Source organism: Melospiza georgiana, chromosome 3, assembly GCF_028018845.1.
Source record: "Melospiza georgiana isolate bMelGeo1 chromosome 3, bMelGeo1.pri, whole genome shotgun sequence".
In the NCBI taxonomy this organism is placed as follows: Eukaryota; Metazoa; Chordata; class Aves; order Passeriformes; family Passerellidae; genus Melospiza; species Melospiza georgiana.
The window spans coordinates 80558364-80585476 of NC_080432.1; the positions used below are offsets into that span (position 1 = coordinate 80558364).

Here is a 27113-nt window from a genome sequence, read left to right on the forward strand (position 1 = left end):
TCTCTGACTTTGAACAGGACAGAGCCCCTGCATGTCCCTTCCATAACAATGACATTTGCACAGGAACCACCTGAGGACACAGCAGTGACAGACTCTAATTCATGACCCCTGGCAGATGCAGGCAGGGAAGTTAATGGAGGTTTCCAATCACAAGGGCTAGGACAGGTACTAAGCCCGGTTTAGGTGCACTTGCATCATCATCATCATCAGCCTTCAATTGTTGTACACCACAGGATGAAATTGGCAGTGTTTCTGTCATGAGAGCGGACTGTGAGCCACAAGCAAACACATCTCCTGTGCAGCCACTGCTGCTGTCTAGATGGTGACCTCTGGGAGGCACACACAGCTGAAAACAGCCTGTACATCTCCCTCACAGTGAATTTGAAGAGTTCATGAACCATAACTCTTGGATGCAGCTCCCAGGTCAGCCTCAGATACCCAATGCTGAACAAATAATCCTTCTGCTCCAGTTGCCACAGATGTAAAATTAGGCTTAACATTCATTTGTCTTGAAGGAAGATTAAAAGGTTAAAACTATTAATGTTTGCAGAGTTCCTGGAGGAAAGTATTACAGAGGTAATAACACAGCACAGTACTACCTATAGTCTGAAGAAAAAGTGTCCTTTGTGCAAACTTATTTCCAAAACCTTTAGCAATACCAGATTCTTAGAAATCATTATCCTTTCTGTAAGCACGGCATCTCACACATCATGATTGTGACTTGGTCAGAAAGCAGAAAGAGACAGGTGAGCTAACCTAAGAGGATAGGGTGGAATTTTCCTGATGCAAAACCAGTCTTTCAAAGAGGAAAAAAAATCTGTCTCTTCTTTTCTAACTGCAGTGAAAAAACTTACAGAAGTTTTCCCTCAGCTCCTGGACAAGATGCGCAGAGTAGAACAGAAGGCACCAGCAAACAATATTTCTTCCAGCATTCAGCGGATCAGAGAGTTAATTGCTCAAACCAGGAGTGTAGCAAGCAAGGTAAAACTTTTGGACTTTTGGGTAATAATGCTAATAATCAAATCTTACTATAACCTCCATTTTCTTGGGCTATGCTAGAAGCCCAAACCTGAACATTGTCACCTCCCCAAAACTGGATGAACAAAGCACATTGGAGGTCATTAAAATCTTTACAGTTACTATTTGCAAGCCTTTGACATTATCATAGTATTCACGGTACTCTATTGTTACTGCAGTAGCAACTTGACAATAAAGGTTTGAGCACAATGTATAAGATGGCCAGAACAACAAAACCTAATTACCTATAATTTGCAGGCAAATTACCTACAAAGCTAATTACCATGAGTAATAATTACAGCAATTTAATGTAAGCTTTTCTGAGATGACAGCATTTTTTTTCCCTTTCTTTTGAATTAATTTTCTGCAGGGTAAGAGAATCCTTGGCTCACACATATTTAATAGAGAAAAAAACCACTTTCATTACCATACATAAATAATGAGGTTTTTTTCTCTAACAAGAAAACCAAGGTCAAGTATATTTGAATCCATTCAGAGAAATAAAAAAATTCAGTGCATTACTGTATGTTCACAGCGCTGGAATATAGCTTGGAAAAATCAGTTTGTGTGTTGTGCTTGACTGTTCTTTAAAATGTATTTTGTGATTCAGGTATACTGTGTTTAAACTTGAAAACATTACTTCAGTTATGTTGAAAGCATTTTGAACTAAAATGAACAGTTTTCCAATTTTTTTAGCATCTCATAAATATCACTGTAGATTCAATAACAGGATTACTCATGAGCAGAAAATGGTTGTACTACTTCCAAAGCAAAGAAATAAATTATGGGCAGAAGTTTTATAGCTCTGTAAGAATTTCATTATGTGGCATACATAGTAATGTAGCCCGATTCAACTAAGCACACATCTATCTCCCACTGAAATGTAATTTACTTTATGAATATGCCTAAGCAGAGTTCATTAGGACCTTTAATCAATTTTAAGATAACTTTCTCCATAATCTGTACAGCGTCTTTCAGGAAAGATTGTTACAAACATACAATTTACATGCCAATATATAGGTGCCAACTCCACTCTTGCAGTAAGCAAGGCAGCTGGCACAGTATTGTTACACACTCACCTTAAGTAATGACCCCAGGCAACAGCACCTGTCTCACTTTGCCCGTTTGCAATCGCAGGTCCAAGTCTCTATGATGTTTGAAGGCCAATCTGCTGTTGAAGTCAATCCAAAAGTCAACGTGGAAGAACTGAAATCTTTCACTTCCATGAGCTTGTACATAAAGCTCCACAAAGACAACCCACAGCTGGCAGCCTCTCCAGACAGATTCATTTTGTACCTCGGAAACAAGAATGTAAGAGAATAGCCCAGTTAACTTTTATGCATAGATTTTTTAAAAAAATACATCAGTTTGAAATTTATTTTTCTTCAGTTTTTCCTCTCACTTTTTCTTCATGTTTCAGAACTAAAGGTGTCTATTCTGTGACCATCATTGATTTTGTGACAAGCAAAGAGCAAGGGTTCCTGAGACCCCTGTCCTTGAGACTTGTCACCCCAAACAATGAAGGATTCTTTCTAAAAAGCAAATTAGACTGCCTGGCAGTGTACTGCTTTGATTGTCACTGCTGCGAGCCACACTTGCTATCTCCTCTGCCAATATTGCGGCGCTCTGAAGCAGTTAATGTCACCTGCCTGGCTTCTGTGAGATATGCTTCAATCAGTTTATGCTGCTGACAGTGTCAATTCCAAATCTCTGAGGTCATAGGCCCACAAGATAAGCAGGCTTCTTTATCTGTGGCTTGTGCTGCTGTTGTACACTCTGTACACTCTCGATCACTACTTTGAAATAGCTGTTCTTTAAACTGTGGTTCTGAAAGGAAAAAAAATCACTACTCACAAGCCAGGTATCATTCTGGCAACCCATTTCTTGGGAAGGTAAAGAGCCAGGCTTTCATTTTTAAGCTTTCCTAAAAAGAATGTCTACTGAATATAAATCAAGTGAAACGCCTCTTGGCAGAATATTTAATTACAGCATAATACTTAGGCTTTAGACTATTTCCTGCACATGGCGCTGCGCACTAAATAATGATGAACAGCTTCCCATTGAACATGACTAATTCATGGTCAGCAGAGATCTCATGACCTTGAATTTACCTCAGTCAAAATGGATATAAAGTAAAATATCAGAGGTTTTTGTTCTGTACAGTTTTATGCGGTGAAAGTAACCAATTAGAGAATGAAGGTTTTGTTTCTATTTAAATAGCTTTCAGTAATATTTAAAGGTGTCATTCAGTTTGTCAAAGCTTACCTTTACTCATGTCCTGCATTAAATCTCTTTTAATGTTTTATCTCTAACATCCTTCTCCATTGGTGTTTTAGGCAAAACATTACATTGGTCTTGCAATTAAAAATGACAACCTTGTGTACATTTATAATCTGGGGGGCCAAGACGTGGAGATACCTCTGGATGCCAAGCCAGTCAGCACCTGGCCTTCTTACTTCAGCATCATCAAAATTGAGAGGTAAAGTGATAACATGAATTTCCCCAAAATCAAACAGGTCATGGGAAAAATCAAGAAGAAAAGGCTGTGTCAGAACTGCTGATCAGGAATTTTCAGTGCCTAGTTCTACTCCTACTGAGTAATTCTTGGAAATTCTTCCTGATTTTGAAGAGCCAAGACCCAAGGGGCACAGGGAGGAAGAGACAGTGTCTGTGGTCCCTCCCTTTTCTTACCTCCTGATTACTAGTCCTTGCTAAGGAATAAAAACCCTTCCTGTTTTCAGTTACCTCCTGAGATGGGGGCTTGTTTGTTCTTTTGTAAGTCTGGCCAACATGAAATTCTCTTCTCTTACAATTCTTTTCTGCAGGATCGGAAGACATGGCAAAATGTTTTTAACTGTGCCCAGTCTTAGCAACACTGCTGAAGAAAAGTTCATCAAAAAGGGAGAGGTTCTTGGTCCTGGCTCCCTTCTTAATTTGGAACCTGAAAATGCTGTTTTCTATGTTGGTGGAGTGCCTCCAGACTTCAAGGTTGGTCAGATAAATATTCTGTATTCAAAATTAAATATTGCAAACTAACCTTGCTGGACTTCCATTTAAAAACAGAAATGGTAGATTAAAAAAAAAAAAAAAAACTTATTTAGTCATTTATCATCTTAGAACTCTATCTTTTAGCCATGGTGAAGAAGTTTTGCCTAGCATCTTTTGTCATGCAAGTATGATGATCAGGTGTCTATGAGCTGCTGTTCAGGTTTCCTGGAAAGTACTAAAAGGAAGGCTTGCTAGCTGTTAAATAGCATGCATAAACAAAGGCCTATTAGTCCAACCTAACTTGCAGGCTACCACTATTTTTCAATGCTAATGAGTTCTTGGTACTTAGAATTTCTCTTTTGCAACTGTCACAAAAATATATATTGCTAATATTAGGATCTTGTGGCAAAGCAGCAATACAGTCATTTGTTTGAATTTAGATTATCACTGATTCAAATCCAGACTTATAACAGCATGAAAAGTAACCTGTGCAAAATATGTCCGAAGACCCATGTGAGACAGTGGCATCAGTCTAGTTCTTAATAGTCAGCATAAATTAGCACCTCACTTACCTGCTTTTGTGAACATACCAGTTCCTCTTTTGGAATTTAAAAATTTCTATGAATGATCTTGGCTGTGAAAATTGCATGGCTGAATAAAAACACACCTAGAAAGACTTAAAAGAATCCTAAATTCTTTAAGCTAACTATAGTAGGCTCTAAAAAGATCCAAATACTGATCCACAAGCATCTCTCCTAAAAACATGAAAACAAAGAAAGAGTAACTCGATATGTATGCATTCCTGAGCTTGGCATTGTTATGACTTATAGGTACATGCCATGGCAGGAATTTTGGATTACTGAGCCCTGGGTGCAAACTGCCTGGGAATAGGACTGAAGACGGAATAAGTCTCATACACACATGCACATACAAAAAGTCATCCAGCAAATGAACCCTCCAAGTCTGTTCCAGAGCACAGCAGAGGAAAAAGAAAAGAGGAGAGTGAAGTGGAAAGGGAAATAGGAAGAAAAGGATTCATGGTATTATTTGATAGGCGTCTGGGTCCCTCCCCCTTAGAAAAGGACACCTCACACTTTTATTTAACATAGAGCCTGATTTGTTAAAAGCCTTTTGCTTTCCTGTTACATACTTTGCAAATATGAAATGCACCACTTAACCACTAGAACTCCCATGCTTAACATAATTTCAAAGACTAGAAAAAACAAAAGAAAAAAAGAAAACATGATCATTTACCAAATGTATGTGCTGCAGATAAGAATGTAATTTTCTTTTACAGCTACTTATATTCTGTATTGCTGTATTACCATTACTATTGTATCATAAGAAAATGAAAATAATGAGAAAAAGGAAGAAAAGCTACACACAGTGATCAAACTCTGAAGTACAAGAGGTGTTATTATCACACCTGTTCCACAAGGCAAAATATTTTAATATAAAAAGAATAGTCTAGGTCCGTTAGCTTTATTCTTTTATATTTTTCCCCTCACCAGTGTGGCTGTTTAAATTCCATTTGCAGTGACCTTTGTTAAAAGAAGAAGTCTCTACATCCTGCTAGCTGTTCAAAATAATACCTACTGAGGATTACCCACTGGCACAGATTTTGAATCCCTGTCTCCTGGGTTTAAAGAGCTCTCTCATTTCTCTCTCTTTAATTATGGTATGGAGTTATTTTTCTGGCTGTGAAGGATATCTATGCATTAGATATGAAATATTCACTGAGTTATTCAAAGACATTGAGTAAGCTCTCTTATTAGTCAAAGCTTAACCTTTTTCCCTGTTTCCAAGCATGCTCCCACCAAAACCACAGAAAAAGTTTTTGTTTGCAGTTGCCCTATCCGGCCTAATTCTCTCACTGTGAGACCTTTTATGTGCTCCCTTTTCACTTACAGCCCAAAGGCCATATCATACGAAGACTATTCTCAGCAGCATCAACCTTTTCTTTTGAAAATACAGATTGCACAGGGACAAAACAGATCCCAGGCACAAATGCTCTCACAACACCCAACTAAAGAGGGCCACCTTTCTCCTTTTAACTCTTCCTTGTCCTCTGCACAGCTCCCTCCTAGCCTAAACCTACCCGGCTTCATCGGCTGCCTGGAGCTGGCCACCCTGAACGACGATGTGATCAGCCTGTACAACTTCAAGCGCGTCTACAACATCGACACCGCCACATCGCCACCTTGTGCCAGGTAGGGGACAGTCTCACAAGCGCCGGTCCTGATGGCTCATTCCTGCTTCAAATTTAAAAAGTGAAGGTGGTATGGAGTTGTCCCAGAAGGAAGTTAGGCATCGACAAGTTTAATTTTTTTTTTATTTATTTAAAAATCTATGTATGTATGGAAGTTGGACTGTTTATGAGTCCCTTTTAGCATGAGATATTCTATGGTTTTCCTGCTGTCTCCACTAGCTAGCTCACAATCTTGTTCATGTCTTCATAAAGGAAAGTGCCACATTAGCTGGGGCTTGTTCCAGGCTCCCTCCTTACCCCACTGCTTGCCTAGGACAGAGCTTCTCCTGACTCAAATCACTTGCTCCAAGTGATACTGCCACAGGCAGTCAGGTCTACTAGGCCAGATAACCTTGAGGGAAGTTCCACCCCCAGCTAGGAAGGTTTGTACAAAAGTTTACTGCTGCCATACACTTAAAGCCACCACAGATATTCCTTAGATGAGGCTTTCACAAACTGGGAAATGCAGCTCCTAAAGTAGAAGTGAACATCAGCTGCAGCATTCATTTAGCACAGACACAGCAGGCATTTTGCTCACCCTACAGGCAGCAACAGCAGAACCTCTCCCTGGAAAGAAAAGGAGAGTAATTTGCAGCATGCACTGGGAAGAAATGCAGGAAGTGTTGGGATAGAGAAAATGAGCTTCCCACACCATTCCCACAGGGAGTGCAAGCTGCTGCTCTCCAGAACAGAGCATACCAGAGTCAGCTAAAGTTCTTGGAGAATTCAAATGGATTTCTGCACAAACTGGGAAAGCTCTTAATAGACATATCTGTGCATCCTTATAACAAGGAAGTGCTGTGGGCCTGTCACTTTACAAGGATGAGTAAAGAATTTTCCCGTCCTCTACGTATAGCACAGGATAAAAGCATGATATAATGATGATGAAGGAGTTAGATGCCCCTTCAAAGCTACACATTATTTCTCAGGAAAAAAAATTCCCAGAAAAAAATTGCAAGGAAGTCACCAGTCTCACTATTGCCAGACAGAACAGAACTTCAGAACAATTATTTCAATAAAGTATGTAAAGGCATTTAAGTTCCCCTAAATTAAAATGGGGGACCAACAATGGGGCCAACTAATTCTTCCCTGCTTGTTTTTTCCATAGAGATAAGTTGGCTTTCACTCAGAGCAGGGCTGTGAGCTATTTCTTTGATGGCTCTGGCTATGCTTTGGCCAGAAACATCGAGAGAAGGGGAAAATTCAGCCAGGTGACACGATTTGACATCGAAGTTCGAACGCCTACAGACAATGGATTGATCCTGCTGATGATTAACGGGGTGAGTACCAAGTTCCTGCTACTACCCTTTATCCATTGGCACCACAAGTCCCTCAGTACCTAGAACATCTTGGAAAATCCAAAATGTATATGTCCTCACATTTAACTTCTGGGAAGAGGAAACACTTTGTATTTGTCTGGTGCATGTGTACATTAGGAGGTGACTGGAAATTGCTCTGCAAAGGCCTCAGGAAGCCAAAGTCCTGAGATAGACTCTGTTTTATCCAGAGACAGTCAGGACTTCAAACTGGTCAGATGCTCGTGATGATACTTCAAGACAAACTCCAGTTAAGCCCAGTTGTTGTGTCTCTGTTTAAATGTGAATGCTCAATCAAAGTTATAGGAAATTTCTGTGAAGTAACTCCCAAAAAGCAGCCACTTCATGGTAGCTGCCACTTTATAACTGTGCCTCAGGCTGTACTAGAGTTAAATATTTAAGTTACTGAAAATAGAAAGCAGTCCAAATAAAAAGGCTTGATCCAAATGTCAGGAGCTTTTCTGAAGTGTGAGACTGATGCAATCTCTGTAAGAGTTTGAAGACATGAAAATATCTTCTGAAGACAAACATGGGGTTTTGGGGTTTTTTTTTTGTCTTTGGGCATTTCCATATCAAGCTCAGGATTACAGAAAAGACTAGAAAAGCCACAGAAAATATTTTTCTATGCAGATGCAATCCACAGACAGACACTTGTGTAGACACCTACATGTAACATTGCTTTAAGCATTTAGAAAAAAAAAATCCACTCTTATTAGAAGAGCTACTCTGTAGTGTTTGCCTTTAGAGTAACTTCCAGAGGAGGGTGGTGGGAAGCAATTTGCTCTGCAGCATAGCATGCTGCCACTAACCTTTATTCTTAGGAAGTTTTGACTAAGCAGTTGCTGTTAAAAGTTGCAGAGCATTCATTTTTCTTCACAGCAAAAGCACCTAGACATTTCTTGGAGATGTATGCATTTTGTATTTGTCATTTTAAACTGTAATCAAGTTGTATATCAGCTGTGGGAGACCTTGCCTGCTCACAAGCACTTTTAGAAAGTCTGTGTAAGGTAGTCCAGCTCATAAATATTCTTAATGTAATCCTTGTTTAATTTTCAAGTTTATGCTGTTCAGAACAAACCCAAGCTGCAGTTTCATTTAAAAGTGCTAGATTAAAACCTACTCCTTTAACTAGTGACTTCAGAAGGTCAACTCATTTGTGTCAAAGACAGCAATTCTTAGCTTGCAGTAGTGAATTGAGAATTATTGTTCCCATGTTTCCATTAGCCATGAACACCAGGAGAGAAGACAAAACATTGAAAGCGTTAACCCAGATGCACATTTGCTGAAAATTTTGTTTCTGTTTCTTTATGCTTAGTTTTGGAACAAGACTAATTCTAGGGTGATCTTCATTTCAAGCACTCCCTAAAGATTTTCTAAAGTACAGCTCCTGTTTATAAAATTTAGGTCACCCAGCCACAAAACAGAAACTGAATCATAAAGTAGGAGCAGTCAGGAATTCTAGAAACCAAATACATAGTAAATACACTCCAGCTATTGCCATCATTTCAGTAAATACATCAGTGCTGATCAGGGCTGCGAAAAGACAAAATCCTGAGCAATTACAGACATCGTGATAGAACTTCATAATGCAGACACGGCCATATGAGCACAACATTGCTTTCACCAGTACAATATCTTTCATTTAGCGCATGTGGTATTATTTCAACAGTGAATAGGTGTATTCTCAACCTTGCTGGTTGAGAATAGTGACATCACTGTACTACCAAATACTATTTCTATAAGGAAACAATTCCAAGTCTTCCAAGAAAGCGACACTTACAAAACAATTTTATGTTCATGTGCATACATAAACATATATTACAAATATAAAAATGTAGAAAATGTGTTGGACTTTCACAAATAAAAATTTATTTCCCAGCATACTTTTCCCAATGTCAATCTTATAATTCTATTTATAAATTTTTTTTAATTGCTGCCACACAGTCCTTTTCTGACTGCTGTTTTGTTTTCACACAGAGCATGTTCTTCAGCCTAGAGATGCAGAATGGTTTCTTGTACCTCCGCTATGACTTTGGTTTCAGCAGTGGCCCCGTGCTTCTCGAGGACTCCATGAGGAAGGCTAGGATTAACGATGCTAAATTTCATGAGGTACAGATGTGGTCACTATCACAGCTGTTTGGCCAACTATCCCAGAGGCTCCAAGCAGAAATAATTGCTCCAATGGCCATGAAAGGTGCCAAAGGATGAGGGGCAGGCAGTGATATGGTAGAACAGGCAGAAGAGCAGTGGGCATGCAAGTACCGAGCCAGTACCACCAGTACCGAGCAGAGGAAAGGGAAGGCTGTCCCTGCCTCCTCATAAATCAGTGTTTGTAGACAGATTGTGTGTATTACTAGCCAAGGACAGAACCATTCACATGGGAGAAAGTTTTATTAATTCCATATGAAATTATATCAAGGACAGTCCTCTATATCAAATATAAAACTTTCCTCAAGTAAAACCATGTCATTATGATAACTTGATCACCTTAGTTATTATGCTTTGCATTACAAGAATTACAGCATTTACTATTTCCTTTGAAAAGAGAGTTGATTTGGTAGCAACCTTTTATATACACACAGTATTTTAGGGACTTTGGCAGATGTAAAATATCTACTTGCATTTAGTTTCAGGGAATTTGCTGTAAGCCAATGTAACTGTGACAGCAATAAATTCCCCCCATAGTGAGTTGCTTCTCCTGCCCTTTACTTGATGTCAATTCAAAGTCTGGTTCATGACCAAAACTACAGCTATAGATCTGTTCATGTTTAAGCAAAGAACAATTTAACTTTTTATGCTTTGACAATAAAATAACTTTTTAAAAGTATGCCTTAACTGTTGGATAAATCAAGAAAGCATTCTGAAGTTTACAGAACTTCTGTTTGCCACACTGTAGAATTTGATACCTTTTCTTTACTCTTAATTGAAATATCCTGAGGATTCAGTCATCAGAAAAATAGTGACATCAAAACAAACTTCCTACTAGTAATCACTATCAGCCTCTCCCAATTTACAACCAAATTCTCTGTTAAATGGGAGGAACTTTTCAAACAGAAGGTACAAAGATGCAATCAATTTTGCAAGATCACCATAACAGCTCATAAAAGATTACACTTCTAAGCACATGCTTTTCTTTTCAGATTTCTATTATATATCACAATTCCAAGAAGATGATCTTGGTAGTAGACAGAAGACACATAAAAAGTGTGGACAATGAAAGAACAGCAATGCCTTTCACAGACATTTACATTGGAGGAGCACCTACTGAGATCTTGCACTCCAGGTTGGTTTACAAATGAGATTAAATCAGTATTTTCAATTAATCACCATATGTAAAGTTGTATGGCCTGTCCTTAAGGAGTAACAATGAAACAATTTCTTTGGCATCAACCTTATGTACAACAACCCTTCAGACACTCTTTTAAGTGTGTCTCAGAACTCTTAAGTACTCAAGACAAGGCTTGATCCAGCACAATTAAATTTTACTGACACTGGCCCTGTTTTAGAAAGGGTAACAGGAACAGTTGTGTTCTTCAAACAAAAAAGCTTTTTCAAAAAACATATTAACATATAAAATTGGTATTGCTTCTTGCTCAGCAAAAAGTGACCAAAACTCTCTACCAGCCACATTTTCAATCTAAAGATGATCTTTTTCCCACTAAGCATTTCAGTTCTGATTTGTCTCAGGTTCTCTTTGGATCGAAGTCAGTTGTCTCTGTGTAGGCGTGGGAAGAAGAGGTCTCATTTTCCTATTGTACCATTTGACAGAAATGCAGTTTAATCTCAGTAGACTGTGCAACTCTCATTTCCTGCCACAGGAATCTGCTGGACCCCAGGGTCACACCCTGAGAGCAGACTGGCTACTTGAAGAAGAACATTCTCTTCTGATAGGCAGTATGCATTCCCAGGGTCAGACAGCAAGGCCAGAATTTTCAAAAAGGCTCCAGCTGCTGTTTCAAGTGTCATAACTGCTAACAGGAATACCCTCCATGTTTAAAAAAAAAAAAAAAAAAAAAACAGCAAATGTTGAGCAACAGCTTCTGGGACTTAGTGGTAAATCTTGTGACATTTTATTCTTTATTTTGTTGTCAGAATTAACTGCTGACTTGAAAAATAATATCTGAGATACAAAGTGTTTAATTTTTAAGATTTTAAGACAGTGACAAACTTCATGTAAAGAAAAATTATGGCTTTCAATCTCCTGTAGTTATTTGAATGTGCAGGCAAGTGGTGGGCAAGGGAGAAACAGAGTATAACCCTAACTGTCCTTTCAAATAGTTCTTTTCAAAGGTCTTTCATAAGGGGCTATTAAGATAGCTAGGGGAGTGGAGACAGAAAATGCTGCAGTGGATTGGAAAGCAACTGGGAAAGAGAAAATAGGACATAGTAGTAACTTTTCAATTTTCACAGTATAAAAAGTCTACAGCACATGCTCAAAGGATCTCTCTCAGGGCTGGTATTAAATACATTAATGATTTAGAAATAAAGTACAGAAGGATGGTGAAAATTACTCTCATTAATCAAGGCTAAAGAACACAGAAAAAAGTCCAGAAGGACCTAGAAATCTAGGCAATTGAGCAGCTCAATGGCAGATGAGACTTGTTCACAAATATAGGACAAAAGATGAATCACATGAATTATGCCTGCAGTTTTCCAAGCAGATTGAGGTTATTCTGAAAAACACCTGGAAGGTACTGTCAAAGCAGGAAAAATAGCATCTCAATTAATAGGCAGTATCAGATAAAAAATACCGTAGGCATTGTAAAAATATTATCAATTATAATGTTTAAAAATATATACAGAAATTATTTAAGCAGAGGTGCAGCTTTGTCTCTGATATTATACTCAGCTTTCATTCTCTTTACAAGAGTAGACAGCAAAAAGTATGGACCAAATGTGGTGGCATCATTCTATTTTTATCAGGAGCATAAGTTAGTATCCTACTGATGATGTACTACTCTCTCTACTGCTGCTGCTATCTACTACTGATATTTATGCTTCCTCTTTGCAGACAGACTCACATTTAACCAACTCTGCAGGGCAGCAGCAGCGTGGGGAAACTAGCTCTAGTCTTATAGTAGTCTAATATTCTCCTGAAGCAACATAATTTTCTCTCTTCAAATGCATTTTTCTCTGTCAATTGCCTTTTTTCTCCAAATAAATTAATCTGGGAGTACCACCATACATTATTTTATCCCACTTCACTCACTGTATAAAGCAGAAAGCTAAGGGTAGGTAGGAGCACTGGGTACTTAACTCTTAACTGAATGAAGAAATTATCTCAGAAGCCTTTCTTTAAGTGAAAGCCTTTCTTCTATAGCTTGTTTCTAGAAAATGTTGTGGCATTTAACAGAAAGACATATTTGTCACATCCAGGCAGCCTCAGGCCCAATCAGAGTAAAGATTATAGTGGTTAATTGATACCCCACAATTTGGTCCAAATCCCAGTAAGGATGGCAGAAGCCTTCCTGCTGATTTCACTGTGGAGCAAATGAAGCCCCTAGAGCACTCCACTGTATTTCAGACATGTACACGTACATCTGCACTACCTCCCCTGATAGTCTGGTTTTGCCAATGCAAAATTAGTAATTTCCAGACCTTGATTCTTCTGCCGTGTTCCCAATATCTGCCTTACAGTGAGATAACTCACAGACAACAAGTGCAGGTAGCAATGTCAACAGTATCACGTCACACGAGGTGAAGAGAGTCCCACTGCTAAGGCACATCTTATTTAAAGGACAAAGACTGCTTCCAGGCAGCCAGGTCAGAACTCTGGATTTCACACCCACTCCTTCAGTGTATTTGCTCCCTAGCTATCTCCTGGACTGGTACACAGCAGCTCCCATGTAATTTTCTTACCCCTATCACAGACTCACTGTGATTTTATGCAAATGATTTCTTCATGCACCTTGAGATTTGTGAGGATAAATTCAATTATAATAATCCTGTGCTGTAATATTGTGCTGGTATGTTGGAAATGTGTGGAGTTGAAAAACTAAGAGTTATGAGTAGGAGCAATTGGGATTCACTGATGTGCTATCTACCTCAAATCTGACATAAAAATGATCCTGGAAGCCCACCCACTGCTCTCATTTAAAATTATGTAAACCCACACATCAGCAAGTAGAACTTACTCTTACTTCCCTGACCTTTGTTAGTGTTTTTCATAAGAAATAGAGACCCATTTGTTGTCATCTTATCGCAAAAAGTTCCATACCTTCTAAGTGATTTCTCATGAGCAGATCCTCACAGCACTGACTCCTTCTTCTTCACAGCTCAGCCAACAAACTCCAACTCTCTTCTCACCCAGCTAACCCACTCTTTGGTAGCACCCTTCTTCTTACTGGACACAGCTGTGGCCCATTAAGGACTATTAAGGCCTTTTCTTAGTTTTTGGTGATTAGTACAGCTGCAACTCCTCAGGTGTGAAACTACCTTCTGCACTATCTTTATTTTCTTACATTCTATCCGTCCACACCCATTTGCTTTCAAAGCCAAGAATGGAGCTTGCTAGTAAAAGCAAGACAGGAAACCTAAATCAGAACTTCTCTTCAAAGCTAAAAAAAATTGAGATAAAAATCTATTTATTTTTACTGTAAGTAGTTATAAATACATTATTTTTATTACAATTGGTGCATCTTGACTTTTCAAAACATAGAATGTGGCTCGTTAGTTGTTTTACATAAAGATACAAGAATTGTGCACTAGTGAGGCAAATAACTGAAGCTCTTCCAAAATTCTTTAGAACATCTTGGCAACAAAATCCTGTTCAGGAAGGCAAGAGCTATCTAACTGCAGTTTGTTTGGCATTGTTGTCCAGCAGCATTAGTTCACATCTGGCAGGAAGTATTGGCTTTAAAGGCTGCATGAAGGGTTTCCAGTTCCAAAAGAAGGATTTCAACTTGTTGGAAGAACCAGGAACCCTGGGAATCAGCTATGGGTGCCCAGAGGATTCACTGGTAAGCATAACACCATTTGTGACATAACAGCAATTTTGACAATGGGTATAGCTGGGAGCTTGAGTTTTACTGCAAACAATGGAAAGACAGTCTTCCACCAAGGAAATGACTGTGCACTCATTGACTGGCAGAGGTGGTGGGTTTGTGTGTGTCTGTTAAGTCTGCTGACATAATACCCAGTTTTCACTCTGAACTATAGCACAAGGTGTTTCACTTAAAATTCTTCTCATATGTGAAACTGCAATGTGAAAACTCAATAAATTATGTATTGCATTCTGAATGGAAATATTCCAATGTAATTCATTTTTTTCTCAAAGATACGAGAAGAATCATCCTTACATGCATCCTAATACAGATGTGTGAAATGGAAAAGACAGCAAAAAATTCACCCTTCAAATGAGTTCTCCCTTTAAGCCAGATCGGCTCTTCCTCTGTGATACACACACCAACTGCACCAGCATTAGCTCTGAGAAAATTGCCATTTAGCTTCTGGTTCTTTCTATCATTCACCATTTGTCCAGCACAATGCAAGGCTGGCAAATCCAGATAGTGTTTGGCGTCTTCATCCTGTGGCCATGTCTATCAAAAGCCATGCTGCAAACCTGTGAAGAGGAAGGATTGCTTGTAGAACTCATCACACCACCTCACCCTTCGTCAACATGGAAGATATCTGCAATTTGTCCTGCCTTGGACCTAGCCTTGCTCGTGAGACTCAGAGGGTTATAGACCACCCTACCCCAGTAGCCAGCACAGCACACCAAGTAACATGTCACATGTTGGAACTGTGGTACAGTGCCACACAGCTCAGACAGGCACATGAGCACCTCTGCCTCTACTTGTCATGCTCTTTAACATCAGCAGACTTAGGATGGGGCCAAGACCCCAGGAAGTTGGGAATAATTTGACTTAGTCTAAAACTGCTACACTTTCTCAAGATTTTCCCATGATGTGAGAGAAAGCCTATATAAATTAGGGTAAGATATGCAGGAAAAATTGGTTTTTAGAACTGAACTGGCTGCAACTGTTAAAAAAAAAAAAGAAAATAAAGAAATAGCCTCATTCTTTGTATTATTGGAATGTTTTTTGAGCTGTACTTCTCATTTTGTTTTATTTAATACACAGATGTCCCGCAATGCATATTTCAATGGTGAGAGCTTCATCGCATCAAGCCAAAAAGTGTCCCTCTTTACTGAGTTTGAAGGAGGCTTTAATTTCCGGACCTTGCAGCCCAGTGGGCTGTTGTTTTACTATTCTGAAGGAGTAAGTATCTTTTTTTTTTTTTTACTGTTTGTTTTATTTTACCTTTTAAATTTTTTTCCCAGGAGAATACTAGGGGAATAATACAATTTCTCACTTAATGGTTTCAAAATAAAGCAGTCCGCAATATAGAAGCATTCACTGGTGATCTCATTTTTACAGTTTGCATTTGATCTATAGATGAAAACCAGTAATGCTTCGATGTTATTTTGATGCTGAGAAGATAACAGGATCATATGCCCAGAATTAACATGCATCCACTTGTGCTCGCTGAAGTCCTTAGGGCAGAAATGCACAGAGCATCTTGCTGTGCTCAGCAGCACTGCAATCCCTATTTGGACCTGCAGGTGCTACCAAAGTACAAATAATATTTAGGACCTGACATTTGCCATCCAGACAATCACCGAGAAGCAAAGTTTGTTTGAATTAGTGGCACGGCATTTTGAGCATTGCTGAGCTGACAGAAATCAGTCACAAAGCTGCCTATATTCCCAGATGGCACTCAGACCTCCATGTGTGACTGGAAAAGCTGCGCTTGAGAACGGCTCCTTGCAGCTCTGGGAAGCCAGGCTGCTCTACATACCCCCTCAGAAGTGTGACTCGGGCACAAATATGGACTTGCACTCACAAAATGTTGTGTGAGACAAAGCGATCCCGAGACGCCGTAGGCTCAGACTGGCATCTGCAGCGAGCATGAGCTCAGATGCCCGAACATTTGCAACCACCCCCAAATGTCTGTTCTGCGATGCTTGCAGAATATCATCAGCAGTGCAGCAGGGGAGGCTGCGTGGCACCGATAACCACTTCAAACTTTCCCGTGTTGCAGCCTGGAGAATTACCTTCAATTGAAATCAGTAACCGTGTCAGCTCCCCACACCTTTTGCATAAATGAGGCCTCGCACACACCACTTCATGTTTTTAACTCAACAGCTCTAATCCTGAGGTGCCAAGTGCCCTACTTAACAAGCAGAAGTTCAGCTATTTAGCGCTTGGCAGAATGAGGCAGAGCGATTCCTACCAGTGCACAGCGGCAGGGTTTGCTCTGATGGAACTGAGAGGATTCTGCTAGTGGCACAGTGATCCCAAACTCCTGACCCAGATAGCGCATCTTATCTCTGAGATAATTTTGAGTGATTGAACGGGTCTGATCAGAGGGAATTAGAAAAAGAAAGAAGATGTCTTGTTCTTATGACAGCAGGAATCTCGCAGTAGCAGCTGCTCAATACGGTACCAGAAACACAAATGAAATGTAAACATCATACATTTGTGCTCATGTGACAGGTACATGAAACATAATCAGCAGCAGAATTCCCAGAATTCAGGCTTTAAAACTGGCAATGTAAATTCTAATGATGTCATCTCTTGTTTTGCTTCTCAGAGTATATCTTTTTGCAAATTAAGCACAAATGGGGAACATAGAGAGAAGAAAAATAAAAACAACAGAAAAATTCACAGAACTGTTAATTTTTTTTCTGTGTAATACTTGCTTATGAAGGTGTATTTGTCTGTATTTCAGTCAGATGTATTATCCATCTCTATGGAGAGAGGTGCTGTGGTTTTAAATGCAAGTGGAACCAAAATTCAGTCACCAGAACGAAATTACAATGATGGAAAAACCCATTTCATCATTACCTCTGTCACCCCAGAAAGGTAAAGCTGTACAGCATCTTTTATTCCCTACCTTTAGAGCATAAATATTTCTTGTAAAGCACATTATCATTTAGCACTTACTTTTAAATACTTGAGTGGGGCTTTCTTTAAATGACTGATTTTAAAATGACTGACAATCTTGGGCCTGAGTTCAAGATGATGGGAATTTTTATTAAAATGAAAATAGTTTTTTCTGAAAGCTTAGTCCTTTTTTCATTCTCAGGTAAGAAAACAGTTTAATAACATTTAAGGTTAGCAAGAGATTAATTTTTTAACAGGATTAATTCTTTTAATTTGTTAAAACAATTCCCAGTTTACCCTATAGTGATTGAGGCATCTTCACACAAAGCATTCATCTGGGATGTACACAGTGAAACACGTTAAAAATATTTTTAGCACTGGCAGCCACAAACATGACTAAATACAGCAGTAGGGAATAAGTCTCTCTCTGTGCTCCTTGTAACTCTTGAAAGCTTTGGTTTATTGGTATGTTTTACTATTGTTTATATGTTTAATTTTTTTTAGAAGGTCACGTGCTCAAAGCAACTTTCTTTAAGAATCTTGAGATTCTTATCTTGAGATATCTCTTACCTATGAGATACAAGCATTCTTACTTTCCTAATGGAAATGAAGGTTTGTACCTATGACTTCTGGCATCCAAGAATCACAGTTTGAAAAGCTGAAGGTGTGAAAATGTGCCTTGGAATAACCTTGGGGATTATGTTTCCCTGCGTTTGCAAAACAAAATCAATGTCTAATGCTTTAGTATAATCAGTTTCTTCATAAAGCCAGAGAATCATTCCTGACTATTGCAACAATTTGTAAGTTGCAAAATCAGATTAGGTAAAAAGCATTGTAAAAGCTCAAACACTGCACTGTGATGAAAGAGAAAGAAAAAGGGATAGGATCATAAACAATTAGCATGTACTTGGATCTTATGTTACCCCAAAGGTGGCTCCATCCCTTCATCAGCAACCCCCTAGTTTGTCTTTCTTTGCTGTACAGTTTTGGACTTCACAATTCACTGCAGGGTAATATTCAATCCACGGGCCTGTGTACACAGTTTTGCCAATGCACTGCACTGCACAGCTGAAATCAAGGTCCTCTCAAGCCTTTGAGCAGCACCACTGAGTGTGTATGCACTGAGTGGAGCATTTTGGGTGCATGTACTGTGCTGTCTGACCGCTGGCAACGACGTTTCCAAAGCTAGCCTGCAAAATGGATGCTTTGCTCTGCAGGTATGAGCTGACTGTTGATGACAAGAAACAGAGCAAGAAGAACCCAGCAAAGGACAGAGCAGGGAAAAGCCCAGACAGCATCAAGAAGTTTTATTTTGGTGGCTCTCCCCTCAGAACACAGCAAGCCAACTTCACTGGCTGCATAAGCAATGCCTACTTCACTAGGTGAGTAACATCCTCCCAAACACATTAACAGGCAGTCACTGCCCTGCCTGACAGCTTGAATAGTAGCTCATGAGAAATGATTTATCATCACAATAAAAATTCCTCTCTCATTTTGTGAGGCTAGACAGCATGTGTGAAGAAGGTTCTTACCTTATTTGCCATAGAATCTGTTGGCACAGAGCTGCTAGGTTAAGATATTGTTAAGGTGGGAATAACTTGATGAAATAAGCTTTCAGTACTGCACCTGCTAATGCTGCTGGTGCAATGAATAATTTGCATAGCTGTAATTTACATTTATATTATGTAGCTCTCAGGTCTGCCTTTGAAACAAAATTGTATTAAGACATCTTGCAGAAGCTGGGGAGGTTAGGACTTTGATCATGTAAAAATGGTCAGAATGTGTTGATCTTAATTGTTTTATGAAATATTCTTATATAGATTTTAAAGTTGAATTTGATGCTGCAGATTGACACTCTGTTTATGCCAGCATGTATATAAAAGGCAGATGTAGTGTGGGCTGTCCTCGTTACCCATTCATTGACTGATCAATGTGTACTTTCATCCATGATCTAAGAAGGAACCCTTCAAATATCATTTAATATAATTTAATATAATATTTAAATATAATTTAAACCCATTCAAATATAATTTAAACTATAAATGTAAAATTCTGAGATTTTTATGCAGACAATTCTAACACTTGAAAAAATAAAGCTGTTCTTGTCATCTCCTCTTTGAAACACAGGTTGGATCAAGAGGTTGAAGTGGAGGATTTCCAGAAGTACTCTGAGAAAGTTCAGGCATCTTTGTATGGATGCCCTGTTGAATCTCCTCCAGTTGCTCTTCTCCATAAGAAAGGAAAAAACTCATCAAAAGCCAAAGGAAACCGTAATAAAAAGGTCTGCTATAAACTGCTCCAGTACCACTCTAAAGTTTTCCAAAATTCTCCAAATTATGGATCTAAAATGCATAAAGGCAATGCCAAATATATGAACAGGATCCTGTTCCTTTACATATTCCATCATTGGAAGTGATTGCCCTGACCCAATCTATCTACACTTGCATCATTCTCTTTTGCTAGAATTATAAAATAAAATACCTGACCTCTTTAAAACAGTACTTCAGAAACAAGCCTTTCTGATTTCTTCTGTATTCTAAAGGCAAAAAGCTTGCTTCTGTTCTCATCTGCTTCTGTATGGCTCTCTACTGGGTACAATTAGCACATATTAATATAAATGGGGAAAAACCTTCCTCCAGCATGCAGACTTTTTAGTCTAAGCATATCCTCTCATGCCTATAATATAGCTGATATCACCAAAAGCAGAGAGAAAAAGATTTGATTAGGAAAACTGCAAAAATAATAATTGTAATTATGTTAGCTGCACAAGTACTTTGTTTATCCTTTGTTCTGTCCTAAACAGCATTTACAGTAGATCTGTTCTAGGAAAGTTTGACTCAGAAACAACCCTGGGATTTATGTAGGGAAACAATATATTACTAGTTTACATATATAAATTATACTGCTCTTTTATTATGTCCAATCTTAGCTAAAAATTCTGGTTAATAGTTCTTTTTCTATGAAGGTGGGAAGAGATAAAGACAAGATTGCACAGCCTTCATCTGGCCTCAAAAAACTGTATCAAGTGAATTTGCAAAAAGAGCCTCAGTGCCACCTGCCCATGAATCCCAAGGCAACTGAACATGCCTATCAATTTGGAGGAACAGCAAACAGCCGGCAAGAATTTGACCACATACCAAAGGATTTCAGTCAAAGGTAATGTGACTTTAGAAATAAAAATGAAATATGCTGGGGGGGGAGAATGATGTATTTCAATTTATTTCTTTTAAGGGACATATTTCCACTGTTACTCTGGCTTTGTTCCTTTATATCTTAGACTAAATTTTGTGTTGAGCCTGTTGTTAGGTTATATTAAAAGGTGCTTCAGTTGAGTAAGAGAAAAACATAGATTGTGTTTCCAGTTACATCCCTCTTGTGGAAGCTTCATGTGCATTACATTTTAACAAAATGTGTCTCCTTGCCTATTTGTGTGAAGCTTTTAAGAATGTTAGTTCTATACAAGCATTGCACAATAATCAGTCTCTTTACACAAGAAGTAAAGGCATTAAAGCAGAAAGGAAGCAGTAACATGCTGAGTGGACCTTGCCACTATTTTAATCTTCACAGTGCAGCAAGACAAAAAGCTATGAAAACCTGGTCCAATTCAAGCCATAATGGAAATCTAAGTAATAATGAGTCCAGATACTGTTGAAATTTAATATTCATGTTCCCACAAAATATCTCATGCAATATTCAAAATCCAATAAGGATTTTGGTTTAATACTTTCCATTAAAGACCATAAATTCAACAACACAGCACTTCCTGGAAGCATACCAGACCACTAACTCAGAAAAAAAGAGTGTTCTTTCCTGATTTAAATTAGAAAGTCATTATGTTAATTTTAATTCAATACATTTAACTTCGGGCAATTCTGATGGCACCCATATGAAGGCAAACCCAAACTCTAATACCTTCATCCCCCCTTCATTCCTAAAACATATATTAATTTGCCAAATTTTATTAAAGCTTCATTTTAGTAATGTTCATTTTTAAAAAGTAATGAGTTGTGTCATTTTAAAACAATATTGGCAAGGGACTGAGTGTCTGTGGAATGTACACACAGAGGCCATTAGTAATGTATAGACGCTTGACACAATATGAAGAATGGAAGCTAGGTTAGACCTGGCATCAGAAGAAGGAGGAACCAGTTCTGGCACTGTCCTACACCAATACAGCTTTGCCATGCTTTAGACCATAAGTAGTAATAGCAATCACTCAAGAAATTTTCACTGTGACAGTGTCAAACCAACAGTGGCATGACTTCCTATGCTGCGTTGGACTTCACAAGGAACTACGAGGAAGGAGAAGCTTCCATAGAGTCTGGTATAACAGACAGGCCTTAAACATCAGGCCTCCATGCCATTACACTTAAAAATCCCCTCAGCCCTGCTGTTTAACATAAAAGGAAATGTACTGTCAGATTTTGGTGGTCTGCATTGAACTTATTCCCTCTAGAGATTTTAATTTTTGAAAAAAATGGTTCTTCACCAGGAAGGTTTTTCTCCAGCTTTGACTTCTGCTCAAAAAACCAGCACAGAATGTTTCTCAGAAACACCACTTCCATAAAGCAGATGAATATCTTTTTGGATGAAAGGAAAATTTCAATCTTCCTCTGCCTGATATTTGATTTAAATCAAAAGTATCTGCTTTAATGTGAATATTGTGTTTTTATGTGCCAGAGCTCAGTTCTCTATCAGTCTGAAAACTCACTCATCTCACGGAATGATTTGCTACGTTTCGGATCAAAAAGAGACCAACTTCCTGGCCCTTTTTGTTGCTCATGGCCGACTCATTTTTATGTTTAACGCCGGTCACCAGAAGATAAGGATTAAGAGCCAAGAGAAATACAATGATGGTCTGTGGCACAATGTAAGTAAAACAAAGAAATCATGATGGCACGTGCTGTCAAGGCTACAGTAAAGACACTGCTCATGTGACAGCTCAGGGAGTTTTCAGTCATGTATTCGTAAACATGCCTATATGTTGAGAAACTTCCATAAATATTTTTAGATCTTCCTCGCAGCATTTTATTAAGTCATTAACTAGGGACAGGAAAGTGAGTCAGTTATAAAAATTCAGCAATTCCCGACACTAACAGCTGAACAGAAACGAAGGAAGCAAGCAGAGCAGTAAGGCAATTAAGAGTTAAATGAGTTATTAAAGGAAAGACTAGAATAATTTTGTTCAGCAAATGTCTTTGAAGTGCCTAAGAAAGGAGCACAGCTGTCTTAGGCTGCCTCAGTAGTCTATGAAAATAAAAAGACAATTTTAGGAGTCAAGGTGAATTTCCCTCTGTAGGTATCTCTCTCTCCTCATTAACTACAGAGGAAGTCTACAGCTACTAAACTACTGACTTGGGCATTTAAGTGTTTAAAGGAGGTTGGATGAATTCATACCATAAAACTAATGATGACCGTGAAAATGCTAAATGCAGTGATAGGTAGATCTCAGTAGACCTTATGACACCTTAATTATCTCTGCCTTGTACACCAAAATGTAAGAAAGGCAGCAGTTTTACTATCTAGCCTTCATATGCATGTGAAAAATTAGGGTTGTCCAGCAAAGAATACTGGCAGTTAGCAAAATAGGCTTGTAGAGCATCACTCATGCACTTTTCTTCTCAAATGTCTCATCTTCTTCTAATGCACAGTAGTGATCCATTAACAGATTAAAGTAATCTTCCACATTTTTTTCCCTTCCTAGGTGATATTTATTAGAGGCAAAAATATCGGTCGCTTGATAATCGATGGTCTCCGAGTGCTAGAAGAATCTTTTGATGGGAATGCGAATGGTTGGCAAGTCACTGAACCACTCTATATTGGAGGTGTAGCTCCTGGAAAAGCGGTGAAAAACATCCAGGTAAAGCAGATCTCCATGTACAGACCCCATTCCTCTGTGTAAAGTTAAAACAAAAGCTGACTGTAGGGATGAGATCAGACAAAATCTAAGATCTTGACCCTCGTCCTGCTAAGGAGCAGGCAGCTCAGCTCATGTACAGAGCATTCCACAGGGCTGGGCTGGTGGTAGCTGGGTAAGGCTTCCACAGCCTTGCAGCAGCAGCTGGGAAACCAAGGGTCCATAAGGAACAGAAAAATCCTAGTGACATCCAAAATTAGATGAGACAAGTAATGTTAGGCAAGATACATTTCACCCTGAGGTCTGAGATACAGAATGAGTTTTGGAGACATTTTAATGTTCTCACAGTACCTCTGTTTTAAGACAATACCTAGAGGTCAGGATTCTGTTCTACAGCTCAGTACTGAAGTATACGGAAAGGAGTGTTGAACCAACAATGAACATAATATTCTCTTTCAAGGTAATCTTTAGTGTTATATGCCTAACAAGATTGATAAACTACTCTGAAAAAGTAGACCCATCTTGCCTTGAGGCTATGAGGTATATGTATAGCACTGCCTCACCCTACTTGTGTTTTGTTTCTCACAGTTCAGTAAGGACTGAGAAACAACACAAGCTGGAATTACCTTGAAGTCATCAAAAAGACATGAGAGGCTATGAGAACCATTTTTCCTCCTTCCCTTCTCTGGAAATTGTTTTTTTAGTTCAAAACTGATGTGCAGACAATCACAGCCTTACAGCTTATAAACAAGTAGAACTAAGGGCAGAAGAATCTTTTTCCTTCCACAAGCAGTTAGTTTACTAATCAAGGCTTTTTTTACCCCTCAGATTAACTCTGTCTACAGCTTTAGTGGCTGTCTCAGCAACCTCCAGCTCAATGGAAGACCACTTACTTCAGCTTCACAGACATTTAGTGTAACACCTTGCTTTGAAGGCCCATCAGAAGCAGGAACATACTTTTCATCAGAAGGAGGATATGTCGTCCTTGGTAATATACTCTTAACCAAATGTATCCCCAAATAGGACTGTGGTATTCACTGTGCTTCAGAATGGCATTTTTCACTAAAGAGTGTGGTAATTTCCAAGGCTGTGAGCTATAAGGATTATCAGAAACAGATCGCTATTGTGCTAAGCAGATGATATTGACAGGTCACAATGTCACTGTGAAACTTAACATTGTTAAATAAACACATCTGTATGTATGTATGTATGTATGTATGTGTTTCAAATAATAATTTAATAAGGGAATAATTTTAGTGAGGGAACAGACCATAATATGTTAAAAATTAGCATAGAAGTCAACATGGCAAAGACCAAGTACACCATCAAATGGTCATCCCTTACTTTTTTAATTAACATGTAAATAAAAAATCCTGCAGAAAGGCTTTCAGCATGTCTTGATACAGAACAGCATGACAGAACATATCTTTTCTGTCATTTTGGCCTTCTGTGTTCCAGGAAGAGTTTTAGGAGGGTGTTTCAGTCACATAGGCTCTGATCTGAACAGGAAAGGGAACTGCAAAACCCTATTCACTGGCAGCACCAAGAAGAATCAGACTAGTGTTTCTAATTTGCTCTCTGGCCTGTCACCAGTTTGAAAAAGGGAGTTTCTCCGACTGAATCATCAAAGCTCAAGTGAACTCCCACTCACTCAATAATGACTTCTGAGTGTCTAGGAAATTGCACAATAAGAAACTGCCAAAAATACAAATAATTTACTTTCTGTTGTCCATTTTATTGCTAAGAAACATTTTTAAACAAAATACATTTTCTAAATAATGAGAAAAGTAAATAAACCTTTATTAGTACTCCAATCAAAATAAAAGTTGAAATGGGTCATTGACAGCACATCATGCTATCTCATATTTCAATAGTTTGAAGAACAAATAAATCCACCCTCTGATGTTCTACTTTGACTTTGAATAAATGTCCAATTTCATCACTAACTCAGATGACAAAAAGAACGTTATTCTTTTTACTTCACAGATGAATCCTTCAGTTTAGGCCTGAAATTTGAAGTTGTTTTTGAAATACGTCCTCGAAGCAGCTCAGGAATCCTACTGCATGGTCACAGCGTGAATGGAGAGTACCTGAATATGCACATGAGAAATGGACAGGTATAAATAAGGTCACATCTCCTCCACTGCCCTGACTGGTTTCTCTTCCACTTACTTGGGCTTTGCTACATGTAGATTTTGTCTTACAAATTTGCCATTAACTGATTCTTATTTCTCCCCTAAATATGATAACATCTTAGATTAGCCAAACAAAATATTTACTTTAAAATACTAAAAATAACACCTGTGGCAAATTCAGATCACTTTACTAATACAAGGCATAAATATTTTGTTGTGAGCTGAAAAGCAAAAGCACTGACTCTTTGGCACTGCTCTTTCACCCACACATTAAAAATGTATCATGGTTACAAGTAACCATCAATAATTTTTTTTTCTTATTTCTTAAACGATAAGTCTGAGTTACACTCAGTCTCTTCTTTCTTTATCAGATATATGTGTGATGGAAAGAGTGAGGGAAAGGAAAAGCTCTGATTGTCTGTTGGCCTGGTTTCTACAGGCTCTGGATTTCAAATGAAGGAGAGAGGCTAGAAATTAACACACCAGACAGTTGTTGCTATTTTTTATTGTGTTTATTGATAAAATCTGGATGTCTTCATGCTAGGCATTGCACATCTACAGTAATACATTTCAGTCTTAAGTGAACAACACCAGCAAAGATTTAGACCACCTAACTTTTGACAGCTCATTAAGTAAGATGTAGCCCATTCTTACCCCTGTATCTAGGGAATTAAAAGAGAAATTCTTAAGTACATTGTGCTGATGTGTATCATGCCACACCTAAATGCTGAGTCTGTATAGAACCAGTCCAGTATAGCACTTCTTATGTCAAGTCCTAACCAAAGTTCTGCATGCCCAATAAGTTGTCTGGTTTTCCCAACTGTACCAGCTGGTCTAACAAAGGGCGCTGCTTCACTTACTGCTTCACACCTCCCTTCCTGTATAATGGAAATGCAATTCATAAACAAAATTCACCCTGGAAAAGCAGCTTTTCCCTGCTTGTCACTGCAGCAGTTCAGTACCTTCTTAGTAAGGATCTGTGTGTCTTTAGCATTAACTATCTGCCCTCTTTGAATGCATTACAAAAGACCTGTTTTGTGAAAACCATTTTGCTGAACGAATAAGATCAGCAACTATAATTCATTTTTAAAATGTACACATCTCTACCAGTACAGCTTGTCTGAGTGATTTATTAAGGAGTCACTTTATCCTGTGATTCTTTATTTGCTTCAGTCGATACATTTTGCCTAAGAATGGATAAAACAGAACATGAGGATCATTTTAATTGTGTTTGTTGGTGTCCTTCTAGAAAATAAATTAATATTTTTTGGTTACAACTGCATCAAAACCCTCTAGAATTAACTATAAGTTTATTCCTTGTGAGAGACTACTTACAAGGGCATGTATTGACAGGACAAGGAGGAATGGCTTCAAACTGACAGTAAATTTAGATTAGATATTAGGAGGAAATTCTTTGCTGTGAGGGTGGTGAGGCTGGAACAGGTTGCCCAGAAAACCTGTAGATGCCCCATCACATTAAATGTTGAAGGCGAGGTTGGATGTGACTGAGCCACCCGATCTTATGAAAGGTGTTCCTGTCCACGCCGGGGGGGGGGGGGGGGGGGTTGGAACAAAATGATTTTTAAGGCCCCTTCCAATCCAAACCATTCTATGATTCTGTGATTTCCAGTCAGCATAGAGTCAGCATAATCAGGAACAACTTCA

At 38.6% G+C, this 27113-nt stretch overlaps 1 protein-coding gene across 1 annotated transcript in view; it reads left to right on the forward strand.

Annotated features, from left to right (window-relative positions):
• Positions 1–27113, forward strand: part of LAMA4 (laminin subunit alpha 4) — a 98015-nt gene that overhangs the window by 64853 nt on the left and 6049 nt on the right. The window contains exons 18-35 of the mRNA XM_058020810.1: positions 842–981; positions 2155–2328; positions 3354–3496; positions 3843–4005; positions 6082–6215; positions 7362–7533; positions 9547–9678; positions 10710–10852; positions 14393–14528; positions 15651–15788; positions 17302–17435; positions 18674–18838; positions 19584–19737; positions 20422–20612; positions 22137–22326; positions 23161–23316; positions 24142–24301; positions 25300–25430. Of these exons, the coding sequence (XP_057876793.1) occupies positions 842–981; positions 2155–2328; positions 3354–3496; positions 3843–4005; positions 6082–6215; positions 7362–7533; positions 9547–9678; positions 10710–10852; positions 14393–14528; positions 15651–15788; positions 17302–17435; positions 18674–18838; positions 19584–19737; positions 20422–20612; positions 22137–22326; positions 23161–23316; positions 24142–24301; positions 25300–25430 (2756 nt within the window). The remainder of the gene's footprint in view (positions 1–841; positions 982–2154; positions 2329–3353; positions 3497–3842; positions 4006–6081; positions 6216–7361; positions 7534–9546; positions 9679–10709; positions 10853–14392; positions 14529–15650; positions 15789–17301; positions 17436–18673; positions 18839–19583; positions 19738–20421; positions 20613–22136; positions 22327–23160; positions 23317–24141; positions 24302–25299; positions 25431–27113) is intronic.